General features: G+C 37.6%; 1 protein-coding gene across 1 annotated transcript in view; it reads right to left on the bottom strand.

Moving 5' to 3' along the window:
- Positions 1-16,442, bottom strand: part of LOC140226530 (uncharacterized) — a 123,451-nt gene extending 107,009 nt beyond the window's left edge. The window contains exons 1-2 of the mRNA XM_072306980.1: positions 16,308-16,442; positions 9,952-10,053 (exon numbers count right to left, since the gene is read on the bottom strand). Coding sequence (XP_072163081.1) covers positions 9,952-10,053; positions 16,308-16,318 — 113 coding nt within the window. The 5' untranslated portion in view covers positions 16,319-16,442. The remainder of the gene's footprint in view (positions 1-9,951; positions 10,054-16,307) is intronic.
- Between the last annotated feature and the right edge of the window lie 2,152 nt (positions 16,443-18,594).

The following is an 18,594-nucleotide window of genomic DNA, read 5'->3' as shown; positions in this document are numbered from 1 at the left end:
CACACAAACACACTCGGTACCCAAATAATCACTTGATTGGCATTTAGCATAATGAGAAGAAATTCACAAACGAGCTCGTTGTATTAGTATGAAAGCTCTCTGTGAAAAGGGCGGTTGTGAGCACGGAGTCACTAGCTTCCCCTCACAAACAGTGCCTTAGTCAATGCTCCTTGTGGCATAAACCCAATTGTATTCACTATTCAATCTACAGCAGCATGCTACACGAAGTAAAATCTGTATACATGCTGGTTCACAGAGAGCCACATGTGCCAAACAGAGAAAATTATTAATCAACCTGAATGTGACTCGAGAGCACAGTGCACTACTACTACTACTACCACTTCAACTTCATTTGAATGGCACAATATGCCTGGTTGACACCATTTGCTGACTTTTGCTATGAATAGTGTAGTCACCTGAGGCAAACAACAAGGGCTCAGCCCACTGCGACTCATTATTGATGATTTACTTGCTTTCTTGCTTAATTCAAGTGGTGTTCTCGATCCACAATGGCACTCCAAGTATGTCTGTCCAGCATTGCGGTCTTTATCTCATTGGGGTCTAGACCAGTGATGATTTACAGCAGGGATAAGGACGATATAGTTGTGCTATAAAAATTTTGTTATATCACGAGATATAACACATTTCACATTTGTTTGTTCTTTAAATAAATAATTTGTTCATTCACAGAAATCTACAATAACATACCCAAGAATCATAGCCATGTTTTCCAGTCGTGAACCATATCAACCACCCTTGTTGTTTAAATGTTACTATGACTATATCTGAGTTTGTTTGTTGTTGGCTTTTTTTTTTTCCTCTGTGTCTATTTAGGTCAAGTATTGGACATCTCCATTTTCTTCAACTTTTCTAACAGATAGTAGCTCACAGAATAAGATTATCGTATTTCCCAGCGATAAGGTCGTACTATTTTTAAGAAAAATAAAACAGTAATGTCGTGGTGCAGCCTATACACCAGAACAAGCAATAGGCCTTATCATTCTTTGCAACTCAAGAAGCACTTGCCTAACCAACACATTTATAATCATATGGGACTATGCAATGTGCCAACGAGCAACACAATATCAACTGCTGTCTACCTCAGGTTGGAAAGTTCACTGTGGAATATTGCATAATGATATAGCAGAGTGCTGCTCCATTATTACGGTACAGTAATGTAATTTGGATAGGCTATCCCCCTATCTCCCTCTCTCTCCCCCTCTTTCTCTCTCTCTCTTTCTCTGTCGCTCTTTCTCCCCCCCCCCCCCCCCTTTATATTTCGCTGCCCCTATTCTCTCTTCTCTCCTTTCAGCACACTGACTTACGAGATTTTGTGCATGTGGGACTGGGATTAAATCTAGGAAGACACTAATTAGTCTGGGCAATGGACGCCATGGCAACATGCTACCACTGGGGAGATCTCCCTCCCCGTTTTGATTTGCGCGTCCCACAGATTTTCTCCAATCATGCCCCATTTCCACCTAAAAATAGCGCCTCCTTCCCACTATCTCCGTAAAATCCCTCCTCCTTCGACAGGTGCCAGACGCGGGGCAAGCCACGAAATCGGGTGACGGATTGCGCCGTGATCCCCGTGCCCCCGATACGTTTCGTCAGACAAAAATAAAAAAACAAACACACAAAGAACAAAACAGAGGGAGCCAACATCACCTTGAAAATAACGCTAATTAACTCGTGCTGTTTAAACAGTTGCTCCATTGTCCGCCCAATGACAGCATGCATATTACGGGACAACACACATTCATAGTAGCTTGTTGTGATATATTTAGTCGGAACATTCATGCAGTTTATTTATAAATCCCACGTTCACACTTGTTGTATGTACACAGTTGTACAGCACTCTTCTTCTTCTACCCTCTTCTCTCTCTCTCTCTCTCTCTCACTCACACACACACACACACACACAGAGACACACATTTGTACCGTCCAATGAGAAACATTTCTTGAACATACAGGGTGGTAAATCAGCTCAGCTGGTATTAAACGGGTCTGCCTCCAAATCCAAAGGTACCGGGTTCAATTCCCCAAGTCTCACTGAGGAATACTGTGTGTAATCATAACATCCCCTCTAGTACAAAGAGGTAAAACATGCTGTCCCTTGGATAGGACATGAAATGGAGGTGTGTGAGAGAGTCACAACGCATACAGACTAAAAACATCCCGCTTCATTCATTCTTCGCAAAGAGCAGGGTCTATTAACCCAGTGAAGTGGCCAACAAGGGAATACCTACCAACACAAAAACAGTGCAAAACGAGGAATGTTGGCGTGCATTTTAATTTCGCGAATTTTGCGGGCGGCAACATTCGCACGCAAAAGTTCTCACCTACACATATCCATTGGGTGCCAGTGGCAAGTCACGAAAATTTCATGCTGCGAGAAAAGCCATCGACACTAATTCGTGACATTTTCGTGTCGTGAATATATCGTGTTTTACAGTAAATCTTCAAGCATGAAGCCTTCACAATAAGGGAAGAAAAAGAAGACTATATGTGACCCGCTACAACAAAAGGATCCTAAAATCGCTGATGGGCGAGCCAAGCATGGCCCAGAAAAATGCTATTTTCAGACCTTTCCTTTGATCAGTTAGCTTCGAAATTTCGGCAGATGATAGAAGATACATTAGACTACAAAATTATGTTAAAACAGAAATCTGAACGTTTTGACAGATTTTGGTGATCTGACTTCAAACTTGATTTTCTCGCCTCACCCGTCAGCGACTTTAGGATCCTTTTGTTGTAGCGGGTCACATATCATTAATTTCACCCTATTAAAGATCGGTGTTCCCACCATCACTTTTATACCATTATAAAGTGAACATGCCAATGTGTGTCTTCTACCTCTGGATCTCTCTATCTTAATCTGTCATTCTGTCCATCATTTCTTGAGCATTTTAGGGGCCATCAACCCTTGTGAGATGGAAATTAATTACCAAAACAGATTTTGGGGAAATAATCAGATGAGAAAAAAAACTAAACCCTTCTTTGGAATAATGAAAGTAATGATAATAATAACAACATAATAATAACAACATAATAATGATGATGATGATGATAATAATTAATAGTATGTTGTAGTAATAATAATAATAATAATAATAATAATAATAAAAATTAGCAATAATGACAATAAACATCTTTCACCATATTGAATGCATGAATGAAAATATAAATGTGTAAAAAGCGGCATCAGTTGTCATTAAAAATAATTACTGACTTTAAAAATGCTAAAACTAGCCAGTAATACAGGTACAATTTGTATGTAGTTTAGTATCCATCAATTTAATGTGCTTTATAAATAGGTTGAAAAATATAAAAATGAATCCACACAGCATATGACATGATCATTGAGCTTGAGCTAACACAACTACATCAAATCATATTCATACATGTAGCATGTTTCTCTGAAATAATCGTTCGTATTAAACTTTGTCGCTAAAAATATCGAACAGATAACGAGAGTTAATCACATTTAATACTCAAGGTTACATTCATCATAATAGACAGTAGTGACTGCCTATAGCTGGGCTCTCGCCAGCTTTGGTGAAAAAAAAAATAAAACTACAACAAATTATTACTTGATTTTCGGGGGAGGAAAAAAGAAAATCCTTCATTTACACTGTACTTTGAAGTTATAAATAAATTTCATACTCAATGTCTCACAACCGAGCAGCTTTAGACCTCACAATCTGTAGGAAATGAAACATGAAATTATGAAAACGAGTTCATGAACTGAACAATTTTTGTAGCCCTGGGTGGAAATAGATTTCTTCTGTAGCACTAAGTTGTGCATGTTGTTTTCTACTAAACCTGAATATATCACTTATTGCATCTTCTCAAACGTGCTATAAGGACCAGCTTTAAAAAAAAAAAATCATAATAATCAATAAATAGAATGATACATTGTACCATCATAACAATTTTTTCCCTTCAAACAGTGAAAAACTACTACCACTTTCGAAGCCCTGTACGTGTGTACTACATTGTACACAGAAGCTACACATTAAACCATTTTGAACATAAACAAATATCTAGTACAAAATGTAAAAGGTACTGTGTCATGTGTAATAGTAACAGTGCACCTTGTAGTAGTGGTCACAAAAGTTTTGACAAACAATAATAATCAGATCAAGAAATACAGATTAGAAAAAAGGAAAGAACAGGCCGACACTGTAGATTCTAGAATTTCATAATCAGTCTCCCCTCAATATGTTCTATAAATGCAACTGACAATTCATCATTGAATTAATGATATGCTTTGCAGTGCCCTCTATACTTGTAAAGTCATGGAAAATTTTAAAATATGATTTATGTCAAGTTTGCAGATGAGTGACACCCACATGGATACACACAGACAGTGTACACAAGAAGTATCCTTCATGTAGGGACTTGACTGATTAAAAAGTTTGTAAAGCCTCGGACAATGGCACGGCCACTCCACAATGGGACACAACGGACTTTGCGTCGGCCGAGCGGGTCAGAAGAAAGGGCAACCTGCCAGGTCTATTGTCCACCACCAGACGGAGAGTGACAGAGCCGCCCAGGAATGCAGGTAACCCATGCACGCTTCCTCATTCTGCTCTTGTATCACCTACTGGTCTGCAGTCTCAATAATACAACTAGACCTCTACATCGCCTCGGGCCACTGGTGGGGTCGTCTGGGGTTCCGTCATGACAGCGAGTCATTTTCCTTGCAAGTCACTTGTTTCCTCACAAGCAAAACAAATATTTCGCACGAATTTGCCATCTTGTCTTTTTTTCCTTTTTTTCTTTGGTGGTACTCTTTATAATTTCCCTTCAGGACATCATGCCTTCCGCATTGATGTTCAAGTAATGAGTCATTCCAGTATAATCGCTGGTTTTGATAGCGGCCAAACTTGTCATCCAGTTCACAAGTGCCATCTGGATGCGATGATAAAATGGTTGGACCATTCACACGGCCATCAGCTTCTTTTAATCGATACTTTGGACTTGTACAAAACACACTCAAGATACAGCTAATAACAGCTTTCAGCGTATAGTGTTGCTTTAATAATACCTGTATCGCAGTTTGTGCCACTTTTAATCATCAATTTGATGCAATGAGCTAATTGAATTTATACCATCAGCTTGTTGAAGACAAGCTTATTTTCCTACAACACATAATTTCCCATAGATCTATGTACATGTACTTACAGTGTACCCGAGTATACTTGGGACTTGTCCTCAACGGGTTTAAAGGGCACCTCCACACCATTTTCAAGGTGATTTCAATAAAATGAATTGTAAAGTGAAATCTAATGATAAGAATGATAGAAGTTGTACACCAAACTTCCAGGTGTTTTCGCCGGTGACACATTTGTTCCCGCGACAATGGCTCCGGTCTCATTTTCTCCAAGGGCTTAGCATTAGGGTTGTGATACAGTTTTAGGTTTAGTTTGATTATGGATTAAGATTAGGGTTAGGGTTATGTTTGCGGGTAGAATTTTAATATGTATGTTGGCTTCAGCGTGCAGATACAATTCGTGAGAGCATCAGTCGCAAGCTAAGCAAATGCATTGGAACCGTTTTCGCCTGACACACGATAGTCTGAAATGGCAATGATGTTATACAATCCACAACTCACCTACTACAATGTAGTTCATAATTTTGTGCACAAAAGAATAACTATTAGCTCATGTTTTTGGTGGATAAGTTTGATAATGGCTGCTATGTACAACATTGCAGGTTATTACACCTCTGGACAATTTGCTGCAAAGGTTCATAACTAAGGTTCCTTGGATCAAGCACGGAGATGTACTCTAATGTACAGACGCCAAATCAGAGTACCTTCATACATGTGTATTTATGTATTTCAATAGTTTTCAAAGCTAGAGTACATTGTATTATTGTAGTCTTAAAATTTTCTGAGAGCTTCCTATTGAGTCAGGAAGACTTGGCAGCTCTTGTGTATCCTCATCAAACAACTATTGTGATCAACCCTCCCTACCTCCATACAAACTGAGTCATCAAAACCACATCGAAGTCTCTCCACGATGGCACTACAAGTGTTCTGTACAGGTTGTTGACAATGTTTATTACACACTATACAAGTACAGTCTGTACAAGTACAAGGTGTATGCGCAATGTACGAAGGCCTCCTGCTAATATTAAAACCCAAGGAAAAAAATATTGATACAGATGTACACGATAGCTTTTAATATTATGAAACTGTTTTCAAGAGTGTGGCTGCTACAATGTACACTAGTAACAAGTCATTTCACAGACAGTTCTACAGTATGCAGTTAAAGTTTTAAAGTATATTTAGAAACCCCCCCCCACCCCAAAAAAAAAAAAAAAAATGAAATAAAATAAAATAAAACAATATTTGGATTCCGAGACAGCTTCTGACAAAGCATGGATTTGAATTCCTGTGTCATTTGTGTCATTCTGGTAGAATACTCTTTTGAGTTATTTTTCTTTGTGACGTGCAGTCATGATACACAAACATACTGAACTCTGAGCGGTGCTAGTATCATTTCCAAAGCATGCAGATCTGTACAATCAACCTGACCTGTGTGGATCAACTCACATACATGTAGCAAACTACACTGTGTACATGTTATTGGACACATCTCCAACTGTTTTATGCAGTTCATTTCAAGCCACCATTCTAAATTGTATAAACCCGATCTGTGAAAAATGCATCGGAAATCCAATTAAAAGAAGACAAGGTAGAAACTGGCAATTTTTGCAGAGGGCTGATCACAATATCCATGCTACTACAGCATGAAGAATTTTGCCATCACAAAACACTACTTTTTTTAAGCATGCCAATCATGCAGTCAGCTTCATATCAACCTCGAAGAGAACTTGAACGCATTTTCAAAACCAAGGATACAGTTTGAAATGGACACTTGGCAGAACAATACGAGCTCATTCACCACAGAAAAAACACTGTAATCAAAAGAATATCCCCCCTCCAAAAAAAAAAAAAAATGCAAATAATTATTAAAAAATATAAAAATACTTTTGTTCTCTTACAACCAAAATGGAGCACAGCCATTTTTTGTTCCCGCATTCTATTTTTTTTTTCATTTCCCAGTATATAAACAGGATTAAGTTTTAAATAATCTGTGCAATTTCACGCTACACTTCCACTGAACACACCTACTGTACTGTATAGCCCAGTTCAGACAAACACACAGGGTGTTTCATTCATGAAATACACTAACCTCTCAAAGAGATACAAATGTGCACAATGCACTAAATAAAGGAACGGTTACAGACGAGTGTACCAGGAAATACACTATTACGAATAGTACAGCATCAATTTGATGTGGTTTACAACCACTGGGTGTTTCATATACAATATATGCAATTTAACAGCTGTATAAAATATATTAAAAAGCAATCAAATGCTTGTTGATTATCAAAATTCATGCATTTCATGACATATTTGAAATTTCATGTTAACTTTGGTGCCCTGTTGCCTCAGAAAATGCACTTTGGAAGACCAGAACCACTCATTTCCAAACTTTTTTTTTTTTTTTTTTTTTTTTTAAGGGGTTTACATCTGTACATGATTACACAAATTACACTGTACCACCTCCATGAAAGTTAGGATACTTTTTAAAAAACATACAGCAACAGTAGATAGAAGCAATTTTAACAGAACAATCTGAATCACAAATCATTGTTAAGTACATTGTGTATTCTACACTTCAATCTACAAAAAGTGAAGAAAAAAAAGGTCATATTGGGAGCATTTTAAATGCCACACCTGCAGGCTACTGATATTGAGATGTGTTTTTATCGACAACTTCTTGGGTGGTCTAAAATACCCTATCGAGGAGCCATGGTGACAGAACAAAAAAAAAAACAAAAATGAATACTTGACGGATCCATTTTGCAAGAAGTAGAGGATCTCACACTGTGATTTTCCAACTTGGGAAAATGCTTTGCGTTCAGGATGAAACATTCAGCAACTTGCAAATTTCACTATAACCGGACAACTGGTTAAATTTGCTGAAATACCTGATTGATTGATTGACTTTATTGACCACAATGGAAATTCTTAGTAATTTAAATACATTGTATCACAGCAAATTACACATTTAATACATGCTATAATACACACAAAGACATGTATACAGTACAATGCAACACACTGCCGGACTGAAACTGAAACATGTTGACATACAATATGCAGGCCTACACCATGGATCACAATGTAATAAAACCGACATTTACAAAGTCTATTAAAAAAGCAAGGGCTATCGCTAATATCAGCATAGTGTGACCACTGTACAATTATCAAGCTTATTGCAGTATCCACCCATTAATTACATTATTTTCTGAGATACAAAAAATATGTGCTTTATACAAGTACACAGAGTGATGCACACTCCCAGCTTCTTGACAAAGTAATATTTAACATAAATCACCATGATTGAGTGCACAATTACATAAATGCAGCTTTGTTTATTCCATGTTAAATTGGAAAAGATTCACATAATAGATTCTGCATCCTCAAGCAAGTTTGCAATGAAAAGAAATGCATCCCCACAGCGGTACAACATTCAAGTACAATGTAATTAAGTGTAATTGGAGAGCAGTACAGATGTACGTATTCTTGTGAAACAGGGGTGGGGGGGGGTCATTCTAAAGGTAGGGTACAAAATAATCAGACACGCACCACTAATTGCCAGGGATTAAAGTGAGGGGAAATTCAATTCTTATTTGCCCACTGAACTGAAGAGAAATATACACAAACAATCTACACTGGGCACAGGCAATCCATACCATCGAGAACAATGAATAAAACAGGTTGAGCTTTTGGCCTTGAATTCTATTGTACACACCTGCATTCCACACTTTTTATGTACTTTTGAATGCCACAGTGTATTCTAACAACAAGAACACCTCCATCTTGGTGGTAATCACATACTCACTGTATGTGATTACCACCAGGATTCAAGAGGGCATTTGTGTGTGTGTGTGTGTGTGTGTGTGTGTGTGTGTGTGTGTGTGTACCTCTAGTCCATAGGAAATGACCTTCTACAGTATTAAATGCACTGGACTGCTCAAGAACCTCATAGTCATACAATATAAATTGCGCACATTGTATCCTTCTTCAAATGCCAGTAAACAATGCAAAGCCCGAGTTCAGCGTACTGTGGTCCAAATGATTCAATGCACGCAAAAAATGTTTGCACTGACTCATGTACAACGCTGTGGTATACATTGTGCTTCTAGTCCTGTGTAACAACATTGTAGGTCAATAATATTTGCACAAAAACTCATTGTTCCATGGGCACAGCTTGCAAACTAACCAGTCTGCACAATGTTTTAATTATTCACCAGTTATTTTTCTCTTTCTCTGTAGGCCCAATACTGCACATACTGTGTACTGTATCAGTAGTCCATCCATTATCAATTATTCAACATTTATTTTCTCCACATATTTCTCCTGTGTCTCTGAATTCCTCAATAAATCAATGAAGAAACAAACAAACACAAACAGACAGGTTCTAACTGGGTCTAGTTGTACTATGAACTGGAATGGAATAAGAGTAGGACAAAAACTACTTGTTTTTCAATAACTGGGACTACATTACGAATGTACATGTAAGTTGAGCATCCTGTATCTAGACTTGAGAAGGCAAATCACTAGGTCTCTAGGCTCTGCATGCACAGACAGTTCAAATAACATTAAACAGACGTTACAAGAGATATCAAAACAAAAACAGCTTTTCAACATTACATACATGTAGGAAGAGTTCAAAAGCATTTACAGGAGAAAAGAGAAAGAATATTTAAAGGGTTACGATGTGTCTGAGTTCAGACATTTATCCCCTTGAGAACGCAGTGATTTCACTATAACACGCATTTGATTTTCCCCACAGATACCCGACCACATGTACACTCAGGGCTAGTCCTCAACGAGTTAGGAAGAAGAAATCAATCATCACTCACACTTTGGCAGTCGGCGGAGGTTCCCATGCCAGTTCTCCGGTGCGTAGGTTGCCATACATCGGCCGCTGCGTCTTGGGTTCGATGATCTCCACCCATTCTATCCTGTTGAGGGCACAATCAGAAAAGTCAAGAAAGATGTATATTTAGGATCACCCGCAGTAATATAGTCAGCAGGGCTCGAAAGTAATTTTTTTATCTGGTGGCCCGTTCGGGCCAAAAAATTTTTAAACTTGACATTTTGGTGCCCCCCCCCCCCCCAAAAAAAAAAAAAAAATGCATACTTGCCAACATTTTCATTTGAGAAAGCGGTAGAATCCAGGATGCCTAGATGCAAGCAGTGCTAGCTTGAATGCTAATGAAATCTTTCAAAAGCGGTAGAGTTGGCAAGTATGAAAATGTATTGGCCAGAAATGAAAGGAATCTTAACAATCCATTTTGCATTGAAGGTTGCCCACGGGCCATGGGCCATCAACAACCCTTTTGGAAAGTTGGTGGTCCAAGATCACTTTTCAGTGGCCTCAGGCCAGCACTAATGCAGAGCCCTGGGAAAGGAAAAGCAGTCAGTAATTTTCCTGGGGGGTGGGGGTCGGGGAGGGAGAGGAGGAATGGGGGGGGGGGGGGGGGAGGAAAAGGCATTTTTCCATCACCCATGTGTATGGTTGTCATTGCAGGTGTGTCTACAGTCACCTGGATTAGAGTGCCCTAACATTAAAGGGTGTGTACAGTTCTGGTTGAGGTGAGGATTTAGCTTTTAACGTTTAGCGAGATATTCAGAAACCACTCTATGAGATGTCAAAGAGCATGCAATTCTAAGGGGTATCAAAAGTTTATTTGATAAAAATCGGGTTTGAAATGGCTGAGATATCCAAAAACAAGGTGAAACAAAAAGATCCTAATAAAAGGCGTGGCCTGTCGCCTTTTATTATTATCACTTTTGTGCATATCTCAGCCATTTGAAAACCAATTTTCATCAAATAAATGTTGAATCCTTCTTAAAATTACATGCTCTTTCATATTTCATAAGAGGTTTCTCATTATCCCACTTAGGAATGTTATAAACCTGAATCCCCACCTCAACCAGTACTGTACAGTCCCTTTAAACCTGACCTACATTTGTGCAAAGGGCAGGGCTGTGCAGGGCTGTCCACAGGGTCACACATTTAAATGATTAATATCAAGAAGATTCTAGAGGATAATAAAGGAGATACTCATGTGTCCGAATGATTCTCAAATCATCAGTGCTTTAATTTTCTCTTGCAGTGAAACAAAAAGAAAAAAGAACTATAAAAGATTTACATGTAATCAACAGAATCACCAAGACATGCAAGAGTAAATGATGAATATTTAATGTTTTCTGTTATTATTGATCAAAGTACAGTATTTAAAAAAAGAAATTATCATGAACTTGTAAAGTATCCATTGGTGTTAAAAGTCAGACGCTTAGCAGACAAGTTTGTTGATAAATAAGTCACAGACACAAAGCAGGCATAAATGTTTATGGGGGGGGGGGGAGTGGCAGGAAAATTATATCAACCAAGCTGGAACGGTTTCCATTTAAAAGTATCCATTTTGAGTCTGCATATCATTATAAGTAGGGCCTAAAGCTCTAGAATTTATTCATAAATTTGTTTCATCCAATGCCAAGGCAAGTTTTCATTTTTAGACTGGTCAAGTAATGATTTGGTATTAAAGCCAGAATACACTGTGCAAACGATTGCAAATAGTGCCCATCTATCAATTGATGTGGATTAGCCAAAGCATTCAAATCACACAATAACTCCTGATGTTTCTACTCTGAAAGCACATATTGATGAACATCACTCAGCAATTCAGCTTCAAAGTTCAGAGGAGAGTCTTGTAGTACCCAAATCTACATACTCTCAAAACCAGGTTTGGATTTCTTTTAAGGACAGGAACAGGTCTAGACGCTAGGTATGTACAGAGCCATCTGTGCACACAGTGTACAACGTGTCGCCATTCAAGATTCCCACGCTTGACAACATAGGGTGTACACACGAATAATACCATTCACATCCTACAAACTATCGTGGTAAAGAATTTTCTGAATGCATAATATCATGTAGCTTTATTCCCCAGAATCTAATGGATTGTACACATGCTACAAATTGAATTTGTGCAACAAGCCCACAGTACCCATCCATAATAACCATGATACAATGTGTATGCCCACTACACTCTCTCACACACTGCTACTTTAATACACTCGAGGGTGTGCTGTTCACAGTTCATGACATATGAGACCAGCCATTGACACATACTGTACATGTACAATGTAAGTTATTGTACATGTGTCCCTGTAAATATTTAGCAGTGCAAGATGATTAAAGATCAGGGCAAGGCAGTTTCATATTGAGTTTGTACTTCTTAACCTACTAATATGCAACATCATATACTGTACATGGGAAGAAATATCAATTCCAGGCATGTTGCTTTAATTTAGGGGGGGGGGGGGGGTTCAAAAGGAATTCTTAAAGGTACTAGCCCACAGTCATTTGCAAACCCACAAAAATCAAAACTGCATAAAACAGGTCCAATATGACTTCAAGTACAAGTTATAACAGTAACATACCTCACCTGTTGCTCTTTGTCTATACCATTCGATAAAAGAGAGAAAATCATCGTTTTAAAATCAATTTTCAAACAGGGTCAACCCGACCCAAAATCAAATTACGAGCGCGGGCTAGCTACGCACATTAACTTACACATGTATCGCATGCATGTAGAACGTGCGTGGACCGGAGCTAGCGAGCGTTTTTATACGCATGCATACGGTGCATTTTCATTTATTTTTATGAAAGTAATGGACTAATTGGAACGTAATTTTGCACAGGTGTTATTGCAATCATACCCAAACTCCATGCTAACTATGAGACCAATTGCTGCAGGTTTACAAATGTGGGCTAATACCTTTAATATCAGTGTACACGTACATGTATGTTGTACATTTTTTTTATATTTCACAATTACAGACAGGTCCTGTGTATTCTACATCTTTTATACATGTACAGAAATATTATTCCTTTTCAAGAGAAACAGTTATCAGGTTCCACCTTGGCAATAATACACAAGGATGCATGATCATGGGAGCCAATATATTTCTGGCTGTAAAATTTTGTGAATTTCAGTGTTAGTCTCATGAACTTATAACAAAATCAAGTGACAAATGTCATGAAATATACCGCACATACTTTATAGAACTTTTGCTTTAAAAACTTTAAGGAGGTATCATTTCAAAGAAATAATGACTCATTCATTTCAAGGAAATTATTGTCATAATATATAAATATTAGTGGAAAAGTGAGCAAAGAAAATGGGATTCCATCGGGATATATAAATATCAACAATTCAAATAATAAAGAAAAAAAGAAGAAATTACAAATGCAGATAGAGAGAAAATGACAGTAGGATACTAAACAATGGTGAATTTACACTACACATTGTAGATCTAGAGCAAAACTCAGTTGTCTACTAATCTCCTATAATTAAAAGGACAGGTTCACCTTCATAAACATAAGGATTGAGAGAATGCAGCAATATTAGTAGAACATATCAGTGAAAGATTGAGGAAAATTGGACAATCGATGCAAAAGTTATGAATTTTTAAAATTTTTGTGTTGGAACCGCTGGATGAGGAGACTACTAAGGCTCGTGATGTCATATGAGTACAACAGTATAAAGAAAATGTAAAGAAAATTCAACATATTTTCACTTTTTTCGCATAATAAAAGAGCACTTGACTTGCCTCTTTCTAAAGGCAATGGGAATAATATTACCCATAACATAAGTCAGTAAAGAGTCAAGGGAATGTGTACTTTTTTCAAAAGATGAAATTTTGTGAAATTCTCTTTACCACCGGTATTATGTTCCTTATATTGTTGTACGCATGTGACATCATACACTGCAGTAGTCTTCTCATCCAGCAGTGACTGCACAAAAGCTTCAAAAATTCATAACTTTTGAACGGATTGTCCGATTTTCCTCAAACTTTCAATGATGTGTTCTACTAATATTTCTACATTCTCTCAATCCTTATGTTAATGAAGGTGAACTTGTCCTTTAAAGTCAACTGTACCTTCTGTTTTGACACTTAGCTGTATTACTGATAACGTCAGTTAAGATCAAAAGTGAAACCACTCTCTCACAGTGAAAGGCCAGACCTACAGTGTACATAGATTCTTCAACCCTAAACACTGCCTCTCCCAACCACCTCCCCCCTCCCCACAAAATACAAACAAAACACACAAGCAAGGTAATCCACAGTCTATGCCTTTAAAAGACTCTATAAAGTCTAACTTGAGATAGACCTCATAGAGTCATTCCTAATCAGTTAACTTTCTTACCTTTAATCAGCAATTAGGGCCTAGATCAAACTAGTACAGAGTTGGAGGTTAGATGGAAACATATTTCTAGCCAAGATTGTGAGAGAAGGGAGTACATTGTACGTACACCATTGATTGCCAGGAGTTTGCACATCTTAGATCATTCTTTGCTAGCATTTTTTAGAAGCAATATCCTGTTCATAATAATATGAACAGAGGGTGCATGATGGGCTACTACAGACATGAGGGGTAAACTCGGTCCTAAGCGCCCTCATTACAAGTGACCAAGTTTACCAATAACTACAGTACACCTTTCTAGATTAAAAAAAAAAAAAACACACACACATACACACACACATACACACACCAAAACCAAGGTTTTACCTCCCATTTGAATGGGCACAAAAGCATCTAAAGATCTACAACTGTAGGTTATGCACTATGTATGGTAGCCCTACTACATATCGACCACCCTTATTGAAACCGACCGCGTATAATTCGCGCACTGAACACTTAATACGCACTTCTCTGCGCGCAAAGCACATAAAAATGGATTGGCTTTGAATGTAGATTAGGATGGTGTGGGAAAACGCGATAATTCACTCTTCATTAATGGTTTTAATCAAGGACAAAATTTCGAATGAATATTTTCACCGAATCGTAATGACAGCACAATGTAATGTCTATGGAAGTTTCTAAAAGGCTTCTAAAAAGCTTCGTACAACACGGTGTTCAATACAACTCGGTTTACGTGCATTGTCAATGCAAAATCAGCGGTCGATCCTAAAAACGCGATTTACCGCGGGGAGCTGAAACGAGGCCACGCAAGTTCGTCGGCGATATTTTTGCACTGAAACTTCGAATCGAAAAGGGAACAACGGCATTTGATAGAGCTGGATTTTCTCAATCACGTAGGTCAAGTTTTTTACGTGAATTTCAGTGTTAAATATTCTTATCAAGCAAATAAACATTAGGCGGTCGATTAGTAGTAGGTCCAACCCTACAAGGTTTTTCTAGTCAGATGTAGAATTTGGACATCATTTATAATGGTCAAATCATGGCCAGCCTGCTTTCCATAGAAATGCGCAAAGAATTGCATTGGTGGTTCAGAATTTACTGGCACATAATTTCAAAGAGTTAAAAACAATCATCATTTCATGGATTCTGAAATAGTGTTATCATCCACCCCACGACCCTCAATCTATGTCCCGTGTCCTAGCCAACCAAGAAAGAAAGTTGAAAGAAGGTGCTCACTAGTATAGCACAGGCTAGCACCTCCCCTGCAAGTGCTAGGTCAAAACTTAGAAGACTGAACAGTGAGTGAGCTCTATCATTTTATCATCAGTGATTCAGAGATACTAACCAACATGTTAGATCTATGTTCTTCTACGTGGGGAGACCATGCATGTCTTGCTTCACGGATCCCTATTAACGTTAGGCCTAACGTGGTTAAATAGTAAAGTTAACCATCACAGTCTCAAAATGTCATATAAAACCCCTCCGAACAGACAGATTTTTCTGTCTAAAAAGCACTAGTTAGGTGTTGTTAGGTGAGGGACTGAATGTCTCACATGTGTGAGGGAGATGGAGATTTAGGCCTAGTGCCTACCTCCGATGTATTCTATTTTGCTTGTTCTACTAGTGCCTACACACAAAATGAAAGAGAAAAAAAGGGGGCCCTACACGTTAAGTAGGCCCTCCTTGTAATACATGAACAAAATACACAAAGTCAGGACTTACATGAAAACTGACATTATTTCCAATCTGCTACCTCTAAATTACGATCAAAACAATACATCCAACACGTTCAAATCATTAACATTATTGCCGAAAGAGTCACACTGAACGTTGACGGTGGCGGTCTGTCTGTCTGTCTGCCGGGATAGGAGTGCAAGTGAAGCCAACACTCACACAGAAGCAGGGGAAGTATCGGGTCACTGTCGCCTCCTCGGCTTACGAATGGTCTGACGCTAAAATCAGAGCGAAAATCACACAATTTATAAAGGCAATACGTACCTATCGGTCATGACTCCTACACGTCAGTATAATATCCAAATATGTATCCGTTTTCCACGATTTATTCGTCCACAATTAGTTCGAGAAAGAGATCATTTTGGCCACTGCTCGGAGCTTCTCTTCCGCCATGTTATTATGGAGATTGACAATAATTAAACTGTTTAAACCGCAGATGGCGCTATACCATTTGCTGAATGAGGGATAACATATTTGTGAAAAGTATTTCGCTAAAAATGAACACGCCCATTCAGAATAATCTCCACAACGATACATTACTACTGTTTGTTATTTCGCTGAATGCGAAAACGCAAATTGCCAATAAAATCACCAGAAAGACTATCACATAGATAAAAACATTTAGATTGATGTCATTAACGGAAATTTCTTACATCTTAACTTAAAACTAAACGGTAAACAAAACAAAAAAAAATTCACGTACTATTATGTAGCGAGAAATTATTGAAACCTAAGTGTGTACGGAAAGAAACTGTAGGCATGGTAGGCCTACACGTCGAAGATTAAAAAAAAAAAAAAAAAAAAAAAAAAAAAAAAAAAAAAAAAATTGATACATTAAATCGATAGGACAATAATGATATTATGAGTAAGTGGAAGGAGAATACTATAGTTATTTCATTTCTAATGCCTTCACAATTATAAATTCAAACGTTCAATAATATTCCGCATGAAAATGGATGACTTGTTATAAGTGATTGATCAAAATAATAGGCGATAGGCAAATTTAGCGAGGGAGTTTAAACGTTTGCTGATGTTTATCAATAATAATATGATTCCATAATGTTTTCCGATGATTGATGCAATCAGCCGATAAGAGAATTATTACAGAATTCTAATCATAATCATAATCAGATGTAAGATAAGAAAGTTATTATGGAATGTAAAACTGTTCGTGATTTCGTGAATAAGTACTCGAAAATCGCTAAAATTAATGTTTGATTCAAGCAGCTGCCAGACGGGCAGTTTGTTCGCAAAAACCGTTAAGTCCATATTTGCCAAATGGAGATATTTGCGATTTAAGGTCAAGAAAAATAAAGAGAATAATAAGAAAATTTTTGCTTCTTTTGACCATAACTTCAAAAATGTACCTTTATAAGTAGTGACCAATATATCATTTAAAAGGTATCATTTTGTACTTTATGACAGAGACCGTACTTCAAAATCTTCAAAAAATGGACTTATCGGTTTTTGCGAACAAACTCTTCATTTGTTTTTCTTTTGTTTGATATTTCTTTTGGAAATCTTTACAGATGCGAATTTATAACATTCAGAGGAAATGAGAGAGAGGGAGGGAGAGCGAGATTATGATGAAGATTGTGATGGAAGAAAAATATTATAGAAAATATGTGATGGGGAGTAGAAAATCGTGGTTAAACGATGACTTTGCTTCTTTTCTTTATACGACCATTGTGAAGTCCATCGCAGTTTGTACATCGTTCTGTAACAGTAAGGTTGCCCAGTTGTCGAAAAGGCAAATGACTCCCAATAACAATTCCAGACCTTTAGTCCTATCATGTGCTAATTCTTCTTCAACCCCCCCCCCCCCCATCCCTTCACACCCAATCCCCTCTCAAAATAGCTGTTCTAATGCTATGGATGAATGTATGCTCAATTATGTAAGCCCTTTGGTCCCAACATTTTAAGTTGACTTTATTTTTTTTTTTTCAAAAATGCTATTGCAACAGGCATCGATGATAACGAGCACCGAGCTAATTAATTTTTCACATAAACATGCCGCAAAAGTTGCAGGATGGGATCGTATAAATTGGTTGAGACCTGGCCTCAAGATATTAACTCTTTTGGTGCGATTATGAGAAACCTCTTCTAATATCAAATATGGTTCCAAGAATATGTAATTCCACGAAGAATTCTCTGTTTATTTCATGAGAATTGGTTTTATTTATACAAAGCAAAGCGATCGTAATCACTAATACATGTAGGTGGGACCCACCTTTTATTAGGATCGCTTTCTTTCACTTTGTTTTTTGATACCTCATCCATTTCACATTAAATAACAACAACTTTGATTTCCTTTTCGAATAGTATATGCTCTGTAACATTTCATGAGCGATTTCTTAATCATAATATAGGTTTTCCCATCCATTTTCGCACTTTTGTCATTCAATTTCAAAGATTTATTATTCAATTTGTTATTTCGTCCCGAGAAGCAGGTGGAACGCAAATCCTAACTTCAATTTCGTCAATTGTCATTGTAATTCGTTTTTCGTCAAACATTTTCGAAAACATAGCATTCAGAATCTTGTCGTTCAAA

This window comes from Diadema setosum, chromosome 3, assembly GCF_964275005.1.
Source record: "Diadema setosum chromosome 3, eeDiaSeto1, whole genome shotgun sequence".
Classification (NCBI taxonomy): Eukaryota; Metazoa; Echinodermata; class Echinoidea; order Diadematoida; family Diadematidae; genus Diadema; species Diadema setosum.
The sequence above is the reverse complement of the archived record's forward strand: the minus strand, read 5'-3'. Positions and strand labels throughout refer to the sequence as shown.